The sequence below is a fragment of the Penicillium robsamsonii genome (genome assembly GCF_028829455.1).
Source record: "Penicillium robsamsonii strain IBT 29466 chromosome Unknown utg000003l_segment0_segment0, whole genome shotgun sequence".
In the NCBI taxonomy this organism is placed as follows: domain Eukaryota; kingdom Fungi; phylum Ascomycota; class Eurotiomycetes; order Eurotiales; family Aspergillaceae; genus Penicillium; species Penicillium robsamsonii.
The window spans coordinates 3,895,951-3,915,678 of NW_026643221.1; the positions used below are offsets into that span (position 1 = coordinate 3,895,951).

Genomic DNA, 19,728 nt, shown 5'->3' on the forward strand with positions numbered 1-19,728 from the left:
GTCGTCATGCAGCTATTGCACAAATGTTACTCGACCTTGGGGTCGATATTCATGCAAGAACAAGGACAGACACGAGGTTATAGCCCTTTTGTAGCTCGGGCCATGGTCCGACGGCACTTCACCTCGCGCTCGACACGCATGTACACCACCGTCAAGAAGTAGTCAGTGAGGGGAGGCTAAAAGTTGCGCAGTCGCTTGTCAATGCGGGCGCCATAGTACGGAGTGTGGTTTGTCGGATGTCGGTTAAGGACATACTTAGATTTATAACTTTCCTAGTCTCTAGGAGGCTCTTCTCGCGGAGGACATGACCGCTGATGAAGAGGCTGGCTAGGTCAAGGTGTGATCGGGAAATTCACAGTTAAAACACGCACTTTGTCTATATTTTTCAGTCTGCTGAATTCCACCATCCACCCTGCGAAGCCGATCCAGCATGTCTGCTCTTGAGGTCCCCAGGCTCGTTCGAGAGGTTTAGGTGCATGAGGCAGAACGTTCGTGTGCAGGTAGCAAGGGTGCCGGGGGTTGAATTATGTGCAAACGGCATTCTAAAAATGTACATAAATATTTAAAGGCCCATGGCTGGTCTTGAATACATAGTAATACAAACTGCGATAGGAGCACGATGTGAGGTCATCGCCTCAAAAAGCCGGGGACGCCAAGCCTTCCGTGATCGGTGGCCTTGGTGAGAAACATTTGGGTGAACGCCGCTTTCCGACCACCACCTCGCCATGGACGACAACGATGAGCTTGAGTCGTTCCGCCAACAGTGGCGCGAGGAGGTCACTCATCGATCAAAACCCAAGGCTACCCCTCCTGCACCTGCGTCCCCGACTCCAACTGCCCCGCCTCCGGCTCGTCTTCCTCCCACACGCCATGAGGCTTCCCACCGCAAAGAGATCGAGGAGGAGGGTCCCCCGCTGGCTTCCTTCGACCCAGATGAGCTAGCCGTACAAGTCGGAGAGCTGAGCGTGAAACCAGCAGAAGATGACTTCTCACGTCGAGAGGTAACAGAACCAACATCTGCACTGGAACACTATGAACGAGCGGTCGAGAAGGAGGCCGAAGGCAACTTGGGAGATAGTCTTTCGCATTACCGAAAGGCATATAGGGTGAGTTCTGATCGATATGAAGTACCATACGTCCCAAATACTCATCCCTGTCCAGCTAGATTCAGCTGTCGATAAGTCCTACCGGAATAAGCACTACGCCCATGTATGGAAGAAGTCTAATTTGCCCGCGTCCACTGTCCCTATCGATGCAACCCAGCAGCCCGCAGAGGTACCCATCCTCCCGACACCTGAGCTCATTGCCTCATTTGCACACCTGCCAATTTCACAGCTGGAGCCTATCGTCGAAAATACACCACCGCCTCCTTGCCCAATTGCCAATGTGCCATCGGAAGTGCTGGTAGAGGTTCTGCGACATGTGGCGATGGATGATCCATCGGCCTTTGGTCGAATGGCACTGGTCTGCAAGCGCATGGCCTACCATTTCGCCCATGAGCAGCATATCTGGAGACGAATCTGTCAAGGCCGGCAATTCGGCTTCCAGGGAATGCAATATGACTTCGCATGCGACCTGCGTGGGGAACCTATCTACACGCTTGCGCCGCGATACACTCCATTCCCCAAGGGCGTGCCTGTAGACATTCCCCCGCCGCTGTCTTCATGGAGCCAAGTGTTCCAGACCCTTCCTCGGATTCGTTTCACGGGGATTTACATTAGCACGGTCAACTACACTCGACCTGGTGTTGCATCTGCTTACTCGAATCTGTCCTGGAACAGTCCCATCCATATCGTGACTTACTACCGCTATTTGCGATTCTACCCGGATGGTTCGGTAATCTCGCTGCTCACTTCCACGGAGCCAGTTGATGTGGTCCCTCACATCAGCAAAGAGAATGTGATTGCGGCGCGCGCTCCAGCGCACCGAAAGCATCAACGGCATCCCTCTGATGCGGGTCATACCCTCTCTGGAGCGACTGATGCCGTACCACCTGTCGCCATGAACACATTGAGACATGGCCTTCGGGGCCGATGGCATCTGGCCTCACCCATTGACACTTCTGAAACTTCCGAAACCCCCGCCGAAGCATGGAAGCCTGATTCAATGTCTGATGAGAAATCGCTCCTTTCCGACGAGCGGGATCTCATCATTGAAACAGAGGGTGTAGATCCCAAGTACGTTTATACGATGCATCTATCACTGCGTTCCACGACCGTACCGAAACCTGCTCTACTCGGACCGGCTCCTCCCAACCCATCGAAGAACACCAAACTAGCCTGGAAGGGCTTCTGGAGTTACAACAGATTGACAGACGACTGGGGCGAGTTCGGTCTTCGCAATGACCGAGCATTCGTGTTCCGGCGCGTACGCGGCTGGGGCCTGGACTGAAATGATTGATGACTTTTACACGAATGATTGTTACATACATCGAAAATGAGATAAGAATCTGAATATATTAAATAGCATGGCCCCCGGAGCGATATTACAAGATCTGTCCACTTCCCAGAAGACAGGTGAACATAATGAGAGCTTGTGAGAAAAGGCCCATCCCCGGCTCTGAGCGGTCTCAGCCCCCTACAAAGTGCTCAGGTAAGCTGTTGATTCCGAGAAAGCTTGCCATTTGCAACATGTCTAACTTTTGACTGTAGATGAATGGGAGGAGGCATTTAATGGACTAAGCCCAAAGCTCAAGACGTTTCTGCTCAGAGCCAGAGAAGAGAAGGCCGAGATGTATTGACTGCGCTACTATAGGAGGCAGAGTCAAAAAAACCCCCCCGTCTGTCTTCAGAAGCGCTGGGAAATCAACATGCGCGGTAAAATAATTGTTCTTCGAGATTTATTCGACAAAATTATTCCATAGGTACACAAGTTCAAGGCTATTGACACGGCTGTCCACTTCGACCTCGTCCCGTCCTCTCTAGCGTGGGCATTGTCAGTTGATTTGTGTCCCTTGAATAGCTGTTCAGAGACGACCCGGTTGCTCCACTCTTACTCTGCCATGGGTGCAAGTATCGGGATACGATGCAAAAGGGGACTTGGAGCTTTTCTCTTCTGTGCATATTCAAAAAGAGAGGAAGAGAATAAAAGAAGCCGAAGTTATATGTATTGACACAAACAAGGTGTGCCCTGTACCATATCTACTCGGGACATTTCATAGAAAGTGATATGGAAGTTTCCTCCTACTGAAGCCGCAAGGGTGCTGAGAGTCACCAGAGATAAATCAGCGCAGATTGCCCAGGAACTGACGGAAACGGCGAGGAAGAGAAGGACGTGGCCCTGGAGAAGATGTCCGTTCCGCGACTACATGGTAAGCCTGCAAGGCGTTGGTCTTGAATGCATGTGTGCCACCCCACAAGAACAAGCGAAAGACACGATAATTCTGCTCCCCCCAACCTGCGATGAGATCTTCTTTGGCCGAATCCAAACGCTTTGCCCATTCAAGCATGGTGAGCTCGTAGTCCCGAGTCTCATTGGCAACATCCAGCACCGCAAACCCGTGGTATAAAAACTCAGCAAGAACATCTTGAAGAGTCATGAAAGTGTGCGTGCCACGCCAAATATAGTCTCTGGTAAACGAGCTAACAGCGAATTTCTCAACAGCCGCCGAGCCGTCAAGATACATGCGACCACCAGGTTTCAAGACGTCCCACATCTTGTGTGCAAAGCGGCGATAATTGGGAATGTGCTCAATGACCCCCAAATTGACCACGTGGTCGTACGGCTCTCTCGGCTTATGGTCAAGGAAGTCTTGCAGGAAGACTTGACCAGGGAGATCATTGTCCTCTATAACACGTTGGATATAACGAGCGCCGTTAGGTGCGAGTGTCAACGTCGTGACATGCACGCCCCGAGCACCACAATACTGCGTGACACCACCCCACCCACCGCCAATATCAAGAAGTCTCATTCCTGGTTTGAGATCGAGAGCGGTGAATATCGTCTCCATTTTGTGCTTGGAAGCCACTTCGAGTGTCTCGTCAGGCCGCTGGAACAAACCCTGCGAATAGAACCGGAACTGGTTGTCAAGAAAGGTGAGATAGAACCCGTCATCGAGCCCATAGTGATCACCGATCGCCTCGGCGTTCATCTTGGTTGCTGTCCGGATAAAGTCGTATGCGAACTGGAATTTTTGTCGCAGAGGCACTTTCTCTTGTAGATTCTGGCGAGCGTTGAACAAAGCGCCGAAATCACCCTTCACCTCAATATCACCGGATAAATAAGCTCGACCAACGCCCATTTCTGTCATTGGGGTGCGCAGGGCACTCTCCGAGCGGAAGATCACTCGATAGACCGGTTCGCCGATCCCAACAGGCACAACTGCACCATTGGGAAGCTCTATTTCTCCGGGTGTCTTTAGCCCGGCTAGGAGTGCGGCGACACCTGTACGTGGTAAATCATTGCGGGATGCTGCTACCAACATACTTGATCTGCTGTTAATGTATAGCCTCTGGCAGATGAAGTCGAATATGCCGGAGATTGGGTTCAGCTAAAAAGTGCAGAGTAGTCATTAAAGTATTTGAAAGTAAAGAGCGGGCTAATTGGACCCGTTCAATCATCGCAACAGTATGCAAGATAGTCTGCAGTAGCGGCCTCGCCGCTTATTCGTTCGGTTTCTCACGTGTGACAGCACCTGCACCAAGTGCATTGCATTTCACACCTCGCTTTCCGAGAAAGAGCCTATCAAAGGTACGGATCTATATTCTGGCTCGAGGTGAGATGATACTCGTGCTTCAGGTGCGGCTGAGGCGCGCAAGATACTATACTTAAATTTTAATGCAAATCAGGGTCCTCCGTAGAAAAGCTGAACAGGATATGAATATGTATCTTCCACTAGTATCACAAAGAAAGGAGCTATATACATGATAAAGGTCTCGAATATTGAACTAATTCCGCCAATTAAATACCTGCTCCTCATCATCCACGACTACAACCATCCACACACCCACTTGGCTATTACTTGCAAGTAAAGGCATGCAATGGATCCAGCGATTGCGACCTTCGGGATTGGTGCGCGTTATCCACTTGATGCGTGCAGTAACACTGCGTGATGGCCTGCAGATCATCACGGAGCAATCCGTACTCCGTATGAACTACAACACTAGTATCCTCTACAATGTGCCTCGATTTTCAAACCACTATCTGAGTTTTGTTCTTGTCACTCGGAGCAGGCATGAAAAAAAATATTTTGGGCATCATCATACTCAAGTATCTCGTAGCGGTTACCACGGCTGTTTGGATGTTAGCAATCATGGCTACGAACGATTCCGAAGAAAACTCCAACACATTCCAGGGCAAATCAGGGGAATGATATTGCAGTAAGACCATTTGAGAAGAGACTAAAAGGAAGGTACCAAGCGGAGGGAACAGTGCCCAGGTATGTGTCTAGCTGCTGAGAATAGTCTATGCTTTGCGGTCTTCATACGCGCCCGGAAAGGTGTATGGTGAATGTCCTTCCGCACAGCTAATGTATGGGTATGGACTGCGAGAAGCGGCACAATCGCCAGTTTTTACTTTTGAATTTGTTATCTTTGACTTCGTCGTTGGCCTAGGCCCACGGCGACAAGTAGGGATGGCATGGACGACCGAGTAGCCAGGGAAGAAATGAAGTCAAGGGCTTGTTGACCAGATACAGAGAAAATGCCATGATCAATCAATTGTCCTTCTGTTCATTATATCCATCTACCTTTTTTTTAAAATTTTAGGATCACAGTCAGGATCACAGTCAATATGGCAATATAGGTATACAAAATTAGTCACGGAGTTGGTATATCTTAACCTCGCTATCAAAGTTAAGCAGGTAAAATCCCCTTTATTTATTCTATTTAACCCCACCGCTTCTACAGTCCTCTCCCCTCCAACCAGCTCCCTCTTCTCAATGTCAGACGTTGGCTGTCCCTTCTTGATACTTTTCCACTCCAGAGTAGCCGCACCGAGTAGCGTCAGACAGAAAATAATCATACCGACCTGAAACATCTTCCGTAGTGTTTCATTGTATAAGTGGAGGACTATGTCGTGCAGACCGGCTGGTATTGTATTCAGAAGCTCTGTGACAACCCCAGAGGTCATAAGACGGGGGTTGAACCCCGGCAGCCCGGAAAGTCTTTTCACCAGTTGATTACACAGGATATTCTCCCCGACAGAGACAAAGACGGCGGCCCCAACCAATTTACAGAACAGAATCGGTGCTAACCCAGATGGCACATCGGCCTTCGGAAGTATAGTCTGCGCGGCGAGGTTGGGGATTTGAAAATATAAGCCGATAAACGACATCGGGTTCCTGTATGGCGACGATGATGTGCGCCAAGCCGTGATCAAGAAGGCATGGAATCATGTCAAAGCAACGACCACCTTTTATTCAGTTCGCGGTAGGTAACGTCGACCTTTCTGCTTCCCATCCAACCCAGGTGCAGATCTTCAGGCTCTGGCAGATCTACTTGGACAATGTCAACCCTCTTCTCAGAGTCACGCATACACCCACCCTTCAAACACGTATCATCGACGCTGCTAGCGATATCGCCAACATCAATCCCACAATGGAAGCATTGATGTTTGGCATGTCTCCATTTCAAGTATCACGGAGGATCATTGCAGTGACTGGTTTGGATCTCCCAAAAAGGATCTCTTGGCAAGCTATCAGTTTGCATTCCAGCAAGCGTTACGAGATTGTTTCTTTCTACGTTCCAGTGACCGGGAGTCCCTGACTGCGTTATATTTATACCTAGTAGGTATGCCTGATGGATATATTCGCGCTCGCTAATTCTTGCAGGTGTCGATAAGACCTGACACAGACCCTGCGTCTCTCTCATCACTCCTTAGCATTGCTATGCGAATCGCTCAGCGGATAGGTATTCACAATGAACCATCCCCTCTGGTCCCTTTAAATAATAACCACCTAAAACATGCTATAAAACATGCTAGGAATACTAGGGCTAATCTAATTGGCCTACAAGGGAGCGCTATAGGGCGTTTTCTTTGTTCCCAATTTCATTGAACACCCATGTCGTCTGTAGGTTAAGACAATGAATCGTGTCTGCTAGTTTAGAAAACACATATATCTAGTTGTTCAGGCAATTCAGGATTTTTAATGAATCATTCCTTTCCCAGGCGTTTTGCTCCAAGAGAAGAAGTTCTACATTAGTAATGTTTATATTACCGTATAAGTATCCACTCGGGGAAGAGAAGCTTTGTTCACCTTCCAAGCGAGAATCAAGCCGTGTGGAATTTGCAGATACGCCGAACGTGCTATACTATCTACTCTACACCCTTGGACCAACACTGCTGTTCAATCTGTATTCTTCGTGGAGATACCTACGTCTGAGAAAGGAACAACGGAAAGTGAGACCGAACTACCGAGGGTTTTTCAAACTAGTACGTCGAGGTTATTTTACGCCTTCTCTTTCTCAATCTTCCTACAATTGCTAGGGCTAACCTCAGCGCCAGATAACTGCATCTACCCTGGTCGTGCTCCAACTGATAATTTTAATATTGGAAGTTCGAGCCAGGTCCAATGCGGTATATATTTGCACAGCCACCGGTGCCTTTATTGGCTCTGTGCTCATTCCCTACTTGTCCTTCTTGAAGCACAGTCGCACAATCAACCGATTTGACTCGCTGAACATGTTATTAATCATATCAATTTGTGTCGATATTGCGCAAAGGGCTGCGTTGTACCTAACAACTGAAAGCCGATGTCAGCCTTCTGTTTTCGATACAACCTTGTTGGTCGTGAGAGTGGTGCTTGCAGGCTTGGAATTGCAAAGTAAAAGGCCAATTGTCCATCAACACTGGCTGAATCCATCACTTGAAGACACAGAAAGCATTTTTGACGAAGGTTTCTACTGGTGGAAGAATGCGGCATTGCGAACATCTGATGGTCTTCTGCCACTCCCCACCCCATTGCTGTCCGGCATCCTAAGAGAGAAGATGAAGGGTCATTGGGAAAACCGATGTAAGTGATGCAGTACTCAACATGCGACTGGGGGCGGACCCTTTAACACTATACTCGGCAGCAAGACCAGAGGGAAGACATGCCCTAGCACTAGCAATATTGAAATGCACACTACGTGAGAACCTACGTGTCATACCGTATACGCTAGGTGCAATATGCCTTCGCTACGCACAGCCTACGCTAATGTCACAATTAATCCTCTATGTCAGCGATTCTCCGACTGGCGCCACAGCGCGAATGCAAGGATTCAAATTGCTTTCTGCAACGATGTTGATTTACGTCGGATCAGCTGTCAGTAATACCTCTTTAATTAGTCACCGATAATAACTTATGAAGAATCCAGGTTTTCAATGGTCGCCGAGATGCTGCTAAACAACGGGTGATGATTGCAGTGAAGGGCTCACTAATCGGTATTCTTCACGACAAGACCTTACAATGCAATGAAGATGGCCGTTTTGCTATTACACTGATGAGTGATGACATGGAAGATCTCCGCATGGCCTTTGGCCGGGCTCATGTTATATGGTCGTCATTCCTTTCATTGTCCCTTGGTCTATATTTGCTCGCATCTAGGCTAGGCTGGGTTAGCCTATTTCCATTAATTATGGTATTGTGTAAGTCAAACCATTCTCCCCGACCCTGCTTGTTATCGGCATTCTCATACTTTACTTTAGTGGCTTCCCAATGTGGAAAATATGCCTCCAGGCATTTTTTCCGGAAACATAGCATATGGAATGATGCAACACAGCTTCGACTCGGTCTCGTGAAAACACTGCTAGAGCACCTAAGAACGATCAACTTGATGGGCTATTTGCAAGCAATGGGATCAAAAGTCCAAGCTGCACGTGAGAATGAGCTGAGAGCGGGCCTAGTCACGTCCCAGCTCGAAGTTATCATGGCAGCCAGCGGTAAGACAAAAAAAAAGCTTTCTCTGATCTTCGCTTGACAACTAACAATGTTGAATGTATGTTCAGGAAGTTTCTCAAACGTTGCTAGTCCCGCCATAACCCTTGCGTTGTATACTCTTTTCGCCAGAATGATTGGGGATGTTGCTCTTAATGCGGATCGAGTTTTCGCATGCTTTGCTCTGATCCAAATGGTCACCCTGTCGGCAACTTCAATCATTTTCAATTTTCCGGAGTTTATCGCAGCCATGGCAGCCTTCGATAGGATACAAAGGTTTCTCCTTCAACCCGACCACAAAGACAATCGCAAACTTCCCGAAGGCCAGGTCGAACACTTCCTAGCCTATATCTATAATTACCAGGATCAGCCTCGTGATATTATCGTTGGGCCCCTATACCCCGAGGATGGCTACGCCATCGTGGTCAACTTTGCGACAGTCCGATACGATACCGACCCCCAACCCGTGCTGAAGGACATTGATTTGAAAATAAAAGCTGGTTCGCTTGTGCTTGTTGTTGGCGTGACTGGATCGGGGAAGACAACTCTTGCTAAAACGATTTTGGGAGATACAAAGCTTCAGAGTGGATCTGTATCAACCTCTTCTGATCACATGGCTTTCTGCGCCCAATCTCCATGGTTGAGAGATGGCACGATCAGAGATATCATAGCAGGGCCCCCGGGATGCAGGGTGGCAGATGAAGACTGGTATCAAAGAGTTCTGCATGCCTGTGATTTGCGGTTTGATCTTCTTGGACTACCAAAAGGAGATAGAACCCTGGTAACACACGAAGGTATCTCTCTTTCTGAGGACCAGAGGCAACGATTGGTAAGTTTTCGAATCTGAGGCGAGGTTCCATCAATTAATGACAAGAAGGCACTGGCTCGAGCTGTATTTTCGAGACTAGATATTCTCATTCTAGATGATGTTCTGAGAGCCCTTGATGAGGAAACTTCATCTCGTGTAGTGCGACGACTATTGGGTCCCGCTGGCCTGCTCCGTGAGCTGAACAAGACGGTTGTTTTGATCACGGATTCAAGTGGGTGGCTCTTTACAGTCCTAGACTCTTGGGTTTAACTAATATCTCTAATCTAGGAGACCTTCTTCAACATTCGGACTTGATAGTTATTCTCAACCCAGATGGATCTATATGTGAGCAAGGGACTTGGGATGAACCCAAAGTTCAGGCACGGTACAATGAATTGAGTCTCCATTTAGAAATCGATTCACATCAAGAAGAGTACAAGAAGGGACTTCAGCAGATCAATACCCCCCGTTCTTCAAATTACGAACAGTCAACGAATCTGTTCCGAAAGCCTGCAGACAGCAGCACCTACACACAATACGTCGCTGCAATTGGATGGTACCGAGTTCTAGTCACTATATTTATCTTCCTCTCCTCTACAGTTTTCGCGATGCTCGTTCAGAACTGGCTTCGACTGTGGACTGAAAGTGATGAATCCAGCAAGCGAGCAACTTTCTATCTGGGTGTTTATTTTGTATTGGCATTTGGACACTGGGTGTCATTGACGGGAATTGGCACTGTTGAGTTCCTCGTTGTGCCTACATCTGGTCGCGCTCTGCATGACCAATTGCTTACAACAGTGATCAAGGCCCCATTATCTTTCATCACCTGCACCAATATCGGGACCGCACTCTCGAGATTTAGTCAGGATATTCGACAAGCCGATCGTAACCTACCTCGGGAGGTTGCTGCACTGGGAAGTCAGATGTTCAAACTCCTGGCTCAAATCATTTTGCTCTGCATGTCACAGGCGTACAATCTCGTGGCACTCCCTGTCCTGGCGATAGTTGTCTACGTTATCCAACGGATGTATATTGTGACCAGTCGGCAAACCAAGAGGCTTTCCATGGAAGCGAACTTCCTCCCAAACAACAGCTTTGTGGAAACTGTTCAAGGAATAGCCACAGTCCGGGCTTTCGGTTGGGAAAACGCCTATGCTCTCGATAATAGTAGGGCATTGGATGCCGCTCAAATACCGTCATATACACTGCATAGTCTTGACCAGTGGCTCGGATTTGTGATGGATTTGATAGTCGCCGGCGTGGCGCTAGTCAATGTTGCCTTCATCGTCACATTCAAGGGTAGCATGACAGCCGGTGATGTTGGCATCAGTATGAACGTGATACTAAATCTCAATATGGTGTTGATGATTACAGTCCAGTCATGGGAGAATGCTGATACATCGCTCAGCGTGATTTCCCGCATCAGGAACTTTGTACTGACGGTAGCTCCCGAGTCCCAGCCCAAACAAGAGCATCCCAGCCCTGAATCATGGCCATCCAGTGGCGAAATAGACATAAACAGCGCTGTGTTTGACTACACTAACACGGGGGAACAACCATCTGCATCCGACCATGCCCTCACCGACGTCTCTTTCAAGGTGGCACCTGGTTACAAGATTGCCGTGTGCGGACCAACTGGTAACAGGAAACCATCTCTGCTGTTCGCCTTCTTGCAGATGATAGATTTGTTCGAGGGAACCATTACAATTGACGGCTTGGACCTGAGCTCAATAGCACGAGATTTTATAAGATCCCGAATGATCACAATCCCGCAGGATTCATTCATCATCCCAAGCGACTCCGTTCGCGGGAACCTGGATGTTGAGGGAATTGCCACAGACAAGAGGATTGTCGAAACTCTGAAGAAAGTCCATCTTTGGTCAAGCTTGGAGTCCAGAGCTATGGACGCTGGACTATCGCCAACCTTTTATCTAGACTTGCCGATGAAAGCCTGGCCATTGTCGGAAGACCAGTTGCAGCTCACTTCGCTCGCCCGTGCTCTTTTGCTTCGCTCCTCCCGTGGGAAAATCGTTGTCTTCGAAGAGTCCACCAGTAGTGTCGACACGGAGACTACCAGACTCATTCAGCAAGTGATCGATGAGGAGTTCCGGGGATATACAATTATTGTGGTGGCCCACCGACTGGATACAATCGCGGATAGTGATTCAATCATTGTGATGGACAAAGGTCGGATTGTCCAAGTCGGGTCATTCGATGTCTTGCGGCAGAACGAGGGAGCCTTTAGATCCTTCTTGGATTCTGAGTCGGAAGTATGAAATACTTTTCAAACAATGGAATAGCCATACAATTTCAATCGTTTTCTGGCTACAGTACATGCAGATATGTAAAATGGCTTACTCGCACTTCCGTACGACATAACGAAAAAAAAAAAGTACAATTTTTAGGGACTGACTAGCTGTGGGCGTTCCCATCCCAATTGCCTAGTCTGTTGTTAGGGTCGATAAGGATATTCTTATCAGCTTATCGATAAGGCAAAATTTTCAGATTTGAGCTTCGTCCCTGGTCAACATTCTTTCGCGCCACACGTCAAAATGCCGGAAAAGGTTCGTACCGTGTTCGCGGACTCGGACGATGAGAATATTGTAAAGCACAAGCTCTCGCTTCAATCCACAGAAGAGCCCGAGCGCAAAAAGAAGAGAAGCAAGAAGCGCAAGCTCGATGAGCGCGAGGCCTCCAAACCCGCCGATCAAGATGAACCGTGCGAGATCCCTGCACCTGCCAAGCAGGTAGAAACAACAGTTTCCGTGCCAAAAAAGAAGCCAGAGGCGGCATCTCACATGAATGGCCCCCCTGCGTCAAAAACCTTCCCAAAATCGAAGCCGAGACCCTTCGCCGATACCAAAACCAACTTCACACCCTTACGAGAAAAGGCCAAAGCCCTCCTCGAGACGCGGCGAAAGCTCCCCGTATTCGAAAGTGCCGATTTGATCCGCGAACTGCTACGAGAACAAGATGTCATGCTGTTGGTCGGTGAGACGGGTAGCGGAAAGAGTACGCAGATCCCGCAGTTCTTGGTAGACGAATTTTGGTGTCGGCCCGTACCTACGCAAATCACTCGGGATGGGAAAACGGAAAAGAAAATGGTAGGAGGATGCATCGCTATCACGCAGCCGAGACGAGTCGCTGCCATTTCGCTGGCCCGCCGTGTAGCTGAGGAGATGGGGACACCGCTAGGATCACACTCGCCTGCTAGCAAGGTCGGATACTCTGTGCGTTTTGATACGTCTACATCACCTAGTACACGAGTCAAGTTCTTGACCGAGGGAATGCTGCTGCAAGAGATGTTGCACGATCCGAATCTGACCAAGTACAGCGCTATTGTTGTTGATGAGGTCCACGAACGGGGCATCAATGTGGATCTGACACTTGGATTCCTGCGTAATCTCGTATCGGGTAAGAAGGAGGGCCGGGGTGGTGTGCCACTCAAGGTGGTTGTTATGAGTGCTACGGCTGATATGGAGAGTCTAACGGACTTCTTCCAAGCTGGATTTAAACACCCGGAGCCAAAGCAGAAGGCTATTGAAGGAGCCGAGGCTGAAACCGATAAAATGGATACCTCAACTCCAAAGGATATCTCTGTCTGCCGTATTAAGGGTCGCCAATTCGCGGTCAAAACTATCTACTCGCCCGCGCCAGTACATGACTTCGTGGATGCAGCGCTCAAAATCATCTTCCAAATTCACCAAAAGGAACCAATGCCGGGTGATATCCTTGTCTTCCTGACTGGTCAAGAAACCGTCGAGGCCTTGGAACACTTGGTAAATGAGTATGCCATGAGCATGGACCCATCGCTTCCCAAAATTCTGGTTCTACCTCTGTTCGCCGCACTGCCACAGGCTGCCCAGCAACGGGTCTTTGCCCCTGCTCCACCGCGAACGCGCAAGGTTGTGCTATCCACTAACATTGCTGAGACTTCCGTCACCGTTTCTGGTGTACGGCACGTGATTGACTGCGGCAAGGCAAAGGTCAAGCAGTTCCGTTCTCGCCTCGGTCTTGACTCGCTCCTCGTGAAGCCTATCTCCAAGTCAGCTGCGATCCAGCGAAAGGGTCGAGCTGGTCGTGAGGCTCCTGGCCAATGTTTCCGGCTATACACAGAGAAAGACTATCTGGCCTTGGATGAGACAAACACCCCCGAGATTCTGCGCTGCGATCTAAGCCAAGCCCTGCTGAACATGAAGGCGCGGGGCGTTGATGACATTGTTGGATTCCCGTTCCTGACCCGGCCACCACGCGAAGCACTTGAGAAAGCTCTTCTGCAGCTATTGAATATTAATGCTCTTGAGGATGATGGAAAAATCAGCGCTGTCGGCCTTCACATTGCGAAGCTACCCTTGACTCCAACTCTGGGACGTGTCCTGTTAGCAGGTGCTGAGAACGGGCACGAATGCTTGCTAGATGTCATTGATATTATCTCTTGTCTGAGTGTGGAGAACATTTTCCTGAACACCACCTCAGAAGAGAAGAAGGAAGCAGCAGAGGCAGCCCGTCGGGACCTATACCGTCGCGAGGGTGACCACCTCACAATGCTGATGACTGTACGTGTGTATGCTGCCGAACACGCCGACCGCAAGGCATGGGCCGAGCGACACCTGGTATCCCACCGGGCCATGCAATCAGTCATGGTGAGTAGTACATGAGTTCCGGATGCCAGCCATATAAACTTACAGAACCCCATCAGGACGTCCGCAAACAACTCCGCACCCAATGCCGACAAGCCAAGCTGCTCACCAGCGAAGCCTTAAACAATACCTCATTACACGACCCCTCGCCCATCCTCATTCTCCAGAGTTTCCTAGCCGGATTCGCGACCAATACCGCCCGCCTCGTCCCCGACGGCAGTTATCGTACGATCGTTGGAAACCAAACCGTTGCTATCCACCCTTCGAGTGTGCTTTATGGCAAGAAGCTGGAGGCCATTATGTACAACGAATTTGTGTTTACCAACCGCAGTTACGCACGTGGCGTCAGCGCTGTGCAGATGGATTGGGTGGGAGAGGCTTTGGCTGGGAAGGATTGATCTTCGGCTAGAGATGCTATATTTAAGATTAATGTATACCCCGTAGGTGATGATACCAGTCAAATTCACCGTTTTCGCATCTCTGCCTCTGTTCCCTCTTTCGATAAACACCTGGAAATTCTTTCCCTCGAGGGTGGTTGCAAGTTCGACAGAAACCGTGAAGCCTTAAGCCCCATTTCGCTTCAAGAAAAGGCAATGATCTCGCTAGGTCAAGCCAACGGCCGGCATGACCAATGCAGCTTGTGTGCCGGCAACATTGGCCATATTCCGAGCCGTTAAGATGCTAAAATAATTCTTAGACAGAAAAAGGGAACGTTGAATGATGGTAATTACAGCCTAATCTCCTTTGAGATTTATGGATTGCTATTTATATTTCAGTACTTCGTACTAGGGATTCAAAGAAGCAGAAGCATCTCACGACACCTTGAACTTCAGGCACTGATCCCAATCGGGGAATTTCTCTACTCGCGCGTTAGACATTGCGATTAGGACAATCAAGCAGCCATTTCCTTTTAGTAATTGCAACAATTCAACGGGATTCTAAAACAAGGACTCGGATGAGACTCCGTACAGGAATTACACAATCATCACACCTCCCAGCCCCTTACACCGCATATGCCACGGCCAACCCCCGGGATTCTTTCGAACCAATTGCTCCATGTGTTACGTTCGACGTTCGATCAACTTGTCCCTATAAATCACCTACAATTTTTAGGTAATCCAATTCCGGGCCACAACTTAAGCTAAAGGTGTCCCCCTCGTTGGCAGTTTGCTATCTGTCTCAACCAAATATAGGATCAACTGAGGGGCACATATATATATATACATATATATTAGTGCAAGCAAGGCAACACTGACACGTCTGCTTGGCGATATCAAAGTACGGTGTAGTGTTTTTTTCTTCGATAGACCCATCTTGGGTGTCTATAAAATGTGACATATGGCAAATTCACACGTCACAGTGTCGATCCCGGTGACCGTCTGTCAGCTGATAGGTGTTTAAGATTATGGCCTCAGTATTTGCCTCATAAAACAGGCTAGTTGAACGGATACGGATTAACTAGTTCAATAAAGCACTCGAAAAGTGGTCTCACCATTCTACCGGTTGCATCATTGGAGGATCCAGAGTTGGATGGTTGAATCCCTTGGCATGGCCTATTCCCGCTTATCAGCTAATCTCTCCTCACCTCACATCATCTCTAAGGCTGAACACTCTTGTTCCTTGAACTTGGATTCTTTCTACTATATTATTTCTATTATCTCCATCAATCTCCTTATATGCTGTGATGCCTCTATCCCCCACTTGACCACATTCCCTGTGATATCTGGACCCACCATCGAATCCGCTTATCTGTGTCACTATCTGCCTCCCTATCTGCTTTAGAGCTACCAGATCAGCATGGCGTTCCAGGTCCCAACACACGTTCCTCGCCGCAGAACGTCCTATTCAACTCCCCAGCCACCTACTCTTGACATCCCCTCCTCGCCCGAACAGCGCGATGACGACACCGCACAATGGGTCCTATTTTCCCCGACCGCTCGTACACACACGACTTCAACCGATCGCACGCGTACTGTGGGAGCTTCTCGACTGAGTGACTTCGGCTCATTCGCTGCCACCCAGTCTGTATCTGGCGTCGACGGTGAACTCGATGACGAGAATGCCCTCGACGACCAACTAGACGAAGATGGAACCGAGCTGGACAGCCTAGACGATGGACTGCACGCCTTTCGGGCACCCGATCTGGCCCCGGCTTCCCCAATAAAGGTTGATCAGGGGCCGCCGGCGATGCTTCCGGCCCATGATGGGTTGGGCAGTTTCCAGGCTTCGAGTCAGGCAGTCCAAGATCAGCTCTGGCGGCACGAACAATACAACCCCCAGCGGCTATCGTATGGTCATCTCCAACATCGGCGTAACTCGAGCGTGCAGAGGCATTTGGATACAGTCGAGGAGGGCGAGGCAAATGTCGAGCGAGAACGGTGGCAGCGAATCGAAGAATGGCGCATGGACCAGAGCCGGGCTCTATTGCAGGAGATCGAACGGGAAACTAGACAAAGGCGGACTAGTCTGACCAGCCGATCGACCCTTCGTCGTTCTGTTGATCACAGCCCCCAGACGCGTGTGTCCGATGTGCTATCACGAGATGTATCTCTGGCGAAAGATGTGTCGGAAGACGAAGAGTCTTTCTGGCGCCGTATTACCCGAACGGTGATCCGTGACCTGATCGGGATTGATGATTCCTTGCTCTCTGTGATCTTTGGTGAGTCGTTGCCGCTGGACGCGCAATCTCACACCGAGGAAGATCCATTAGACATGGAAACGGTACTTGCTCGCGAACCAGAGCCAGAGTATAGCGATTCACCGCTGTGGCAGGCAAAGGTGCTGAAGACGATCGCCCATGAGCTGGGTATACTTGTGCATCAACTTTGTGAACACCCCGGGGCATTTACAGCATATTATCAAATGACCAAAGATATATCCGCCGAATATGCGGGGATGTCTCTCAACCGCCTAGCGGAAAGCGGGATCTCTCAGAAACCCGCCGAATCCACCTCATTCACCACCGCGGATACAACTGGCGAGTCCATGCTATCCCCCCACTTCTTGCCCACACTTCGAGACTCAAACCGTGAACACGAAGCACAGTGGGGCATTGAAGATGAGGACCCAAAGCAAGCTGACCAACTCCCCGAATCAACAAAACTCCAACACGAATCCGAGTACTGGGAGAGCGGCCTTGATGTAATGATGGTCTTCCGCTACCTCCGCAACCGCTTCAGCCGCCGAGGCTACATGCCCAACGAAACGCACACACCAACTCCACCTCGCCGCCCGCAAGATGCATCCCGCCGAGCAGCCATTATCCGGCAACATCACCCACTCGTAGCGCGTGCCCACTCCCGATCACAAATGCAGAACCGTCGCGCATCACAATTCTCTGGTGTGTCCAGCCCAGCGGGTGTCTCCTCCCCACTCCTACGACCGCATCTCCGACGACCTAGCTCCAGCTGCGCCAGCCAGAGCGCCAAGCTCTCGGCTATTTCCAGCCGGCGGACGATGACAAGCTCTAGCCGGAACTACTGGGATATTGGCGGTAGCGAAAGCAACAGCGTTATCGGTGTTGGAGCTGGGCTCGGCAACTGGGGCGAGGTGTGAACACATGCATATTTGCACAGTGCATGATGCATCTATTGGAGTCGGTGGATGTCAATGTCATTTCGGGGTATCGCTAGCCATATATTGGCGCATACTGTCTGTCTCATGATCATTTAACGAACGAGCAATTTCTGGTTTCATTGGCTTTTGTTTACACCTGTGGTTTATGGTGTTGTGGCGATTTGTTATTCTCGGTCTCTTCTCTTCATATATTGAAACTCGAACATACGGCATGCAATTTTGTCATCGACCTATACATTTCGCCTAAAAGATCCACTGGTGGAATAAATAAGTTTGAACATTTGAGTGCGGCAAACTCCTTGAATCTCCAAAATTAAAATTTGGATTCAACTGTACAAATTACTTTGCTGCAACACCCCAAGGCAGATCTCCATTAAAAATAGGCTTCCCCTTACTTTCAGGCGCATCAACATCAAAGTCGAAGCGATCTGGCACCTCGAACCCAGCCTCGAGATGATGTCTGACAAAGAGCAAAGAAACGCCATCCCTGAACAACCAAGCATCTTCCGTCCTGCGTTGCCACTTCTCCAGAGCCACTCTCATATCCTCAAGAACAGACTGATACTCAGGGTCCTTTGCAAGGTTGCGGACCTCATTCGGATCAGCCTGGATATCATATAGTTCCTCGGCCGGACGGAAGAAGTAATCCTTCAGAGGTCTAGACCCAATCATCTTAGGACTGGTATCAGCATTTCGGATCTCCTCCCAAGTCAATGAGCCATAGATATCAGCCGCGAAGGGGAAATCAAGTCTCCAAGCAATGTTGCGGTGGTACTTGTATTTCCGGTTGCGCATCATGCGCGTGGGCCAGTAATTGGTGACCTCGTGGAATGTGTGTGAACCAAAGACCTGGCCCCAGTCCTCGAGCGAAGATGTTTCAGCGAGGACGGGCAGTATTGAACGACCGATACGCTCTGGATGCTCGGGGCTAGGATGTTTTGCGTAATCGAGGAGAGTGGGCAGAATATCGATGTACGAAACCATATTGGGGTTTGTGATTCCGGCAGGGGACCCGGGGCACTTCATAATCAATGGCAGACTAACACCGGCGTCGTACAGCGTTGTCTTAGAATTAATGAACGGCGGCCCATTGTCACTCAAGAAGATAACCAGCGTATCATCTGCCAGCCCGGATTTCTTCAATCCATCCAACACCATGCCCACGCCTTGGTCGAGCCGGGAGATAGACTTATAATATTCTGCAAACTCATAGCGCACACCGGGCAGGTCGTTCACGAACGGCGGGACTTCCACGTCCTCGGGCGAGTAATCGTTCTTCTCCACGCGGGCGTCGTACTCGCCATCATTTCCAAACCCGGAACGAGTCCAGTCCCGATGGGGATCAATAAAGGCAATTGTCAAGAAGAAAGGCTTCTCGTCTGCACTTGACTTTTCAAAGAATGCCGAAGCTTGATCGGCAACAGATGCCACATCGCGACTGTCACTCTCCGCGCACATCTCCCAAGGGTACACGCTGGATGGGCCAACGTGAAGCTTGCCAATCAAGCCAGTGGAGTAACCATGTTTTGAGAAGAGAGCAGGAGCAGTCTCGACATGGTCGAAAGTTGTAAAATGGTGTCGGTTATTATGTAGCCCATATTGACCGTTCTGGTGAGTGTGCAGGCCGGTATAGATGACGGAGCGACTCGCGCTGCAAGAAGCAGTCGACGTGAAAGCATGATCGAACTTAGTTCCCTCAGAGGCTAGCTGGTCCAGATTTGGGGTTTGGATCTTGGTGTTTCCGTAGCAGCCTAATTGTTTGCCTAGATCGTCGGCGATCATGAGCAGGATGTTGCGTTTAGCCATGTTTGCGATGAGAGCTCAACGAAGTTTCTTCTGCAATTGAGATG

The 19,728-nt window shown here is 49.5% G+C and overlaps 7 protein-coding genes across 7 annotated transcripts; 5 read left to right on the forward strand and 2 right to left on the reverse strand.

Annotated features, from left to right (window-relative positions):
• Nucleotides 1-725: 725 nt before the first annotated feature.
• On the forward strand, nucleotides 726-2,391 carry N7447_006201 (putative F-box protein (Pof7); the record flags this gene model as incomplete). The annotated part of the gene is made up of 2 exons (XM_057230463.1): nucleotides 726-1,106; nucleotides 1,162-2,391. 2 exons carry the CDS (start codon nucleotides 726-728, stop codon nucleotides 2,389-2,391), a joined length of 1,611 nt encoding a protein of 536 aa, XP_057085553.1.
• An 832-nt stretch (nucleotides 2,392-3,223) lies between these two features.
• On the reverse strand, nucleotides 3,224-4,423 carry N7447_006202 (uncharacterized protein; the record flags this gene model as incomplete). Its single annotated transcript, XM_057230464.1, has 1 exon — nucleotides 3,224-4,423. The coding sequence occupies one exon, from the start codon at nucleotides 4,421-4,423 to the stop codon at nucleotides 3,224-3,226; it is 1,200 nt and encodes a 399-aa protein (XP_057085554.1).
• A 1,909-nt stretch (nucleotides 4,424-6,332) lies between these two features.
• Nucleotides 6,333-6,704, forward strand: N7447_006203 (fungal specific transcription factor domain-containing protein; the record flags this gene model as incomplete). The annotated part of the gene is made up of 1 exon (XM_057230465.1): nucleotides 6,333-6,704. One exon carries the CDS (start codon nucleotides 6,333-6,335, stop codon nucleotides 6,702-6,704), a length of 372 nt encoding a protein of 123 aa, XP_057085555.1.
• A 1,268-nt stretch (nucleotides 6,705-7,972) lies between these two features.
• Nucleotides 7,973-11,938, forward strand: N7447_006204 (ABC transporter transmembrane domain type 1; the record flags this gene model as incomplete). Its single annotated transcript, XM_057230466.1, has 5 exons — nucleotides 7,973-8,242; nucleotides 8,295-8,859; nucleotides 8,926-9,683; nucleotides 9,708-9,894; nucleotides 9,951-11,938. The coding sequence occupies 5 exons, from the start codon at nucleotides 7,973-7,975 to the stop codon at nucleotides 11,936-11,938; spliced, it is 3,768 nt and encodes a 1,255-aa protein (XP_057085556.1).
• A 276-nt stretch (nucleotides 11,939-12,214) lies between these two features.
• Nucleotides 12,215-14,700, forward strand: N7447_006205 (putative ATP-dependent RNA helicase (Hrh1); the record flags this gene model as incomplete). Its single annotated transcript, XM_057230467.1, has 2 exons — nucleotides 12,215-14,305; nucleotides 14,362-14,700. The coding sequence occupies 2 exons, from the start codon at nucleotides 12,215-12,217 to the stop codon at nucleotides 14,698-14,700; spliced, it is 2,430 nt and encodes an 809-aa protein (XP_057085557.1).
• Nucleotides 14,701-16,099: 1,399 nt separating this feature from the next.
• N7447_006206 (uncharacterized protein) lies at nucleotides 16,100-17,857 on the forward strand (the record flags this gene model as incomplete). Its single annotated transcript, XM_057230468.1, has 1 exon — nucleotides 16,100-17,857. The coding sequence occupies one exon, from the start codon at nucleotides 16,100-16,102 to the stop codon at nucleotides 17,855-17,857; it is 1,758 nt and encodes a 585-aa protein (XP_057085558.1).
• Nucleotides 17,858-18,217: 360 nt separating this feature from the next.
• Nucleotides 18,218-19,684, reverse strand: N7447_006207 (sulfatase family protein; the record flags this gene model as incomplete). Its single annotated transcript, XM_057230469.1, has 1 exon — nucleotides 18,218-19,684. One exon carries the CDS (start codon nucleotides 19,682-19,684, stop codon nucleotides 18,218-18,220), a length of 1,467 nt encoding a protein of 488 aa, XP_057085559.1.
• Nucleotides 19,685-19,728: the final 44 nt, after the last annotated feature.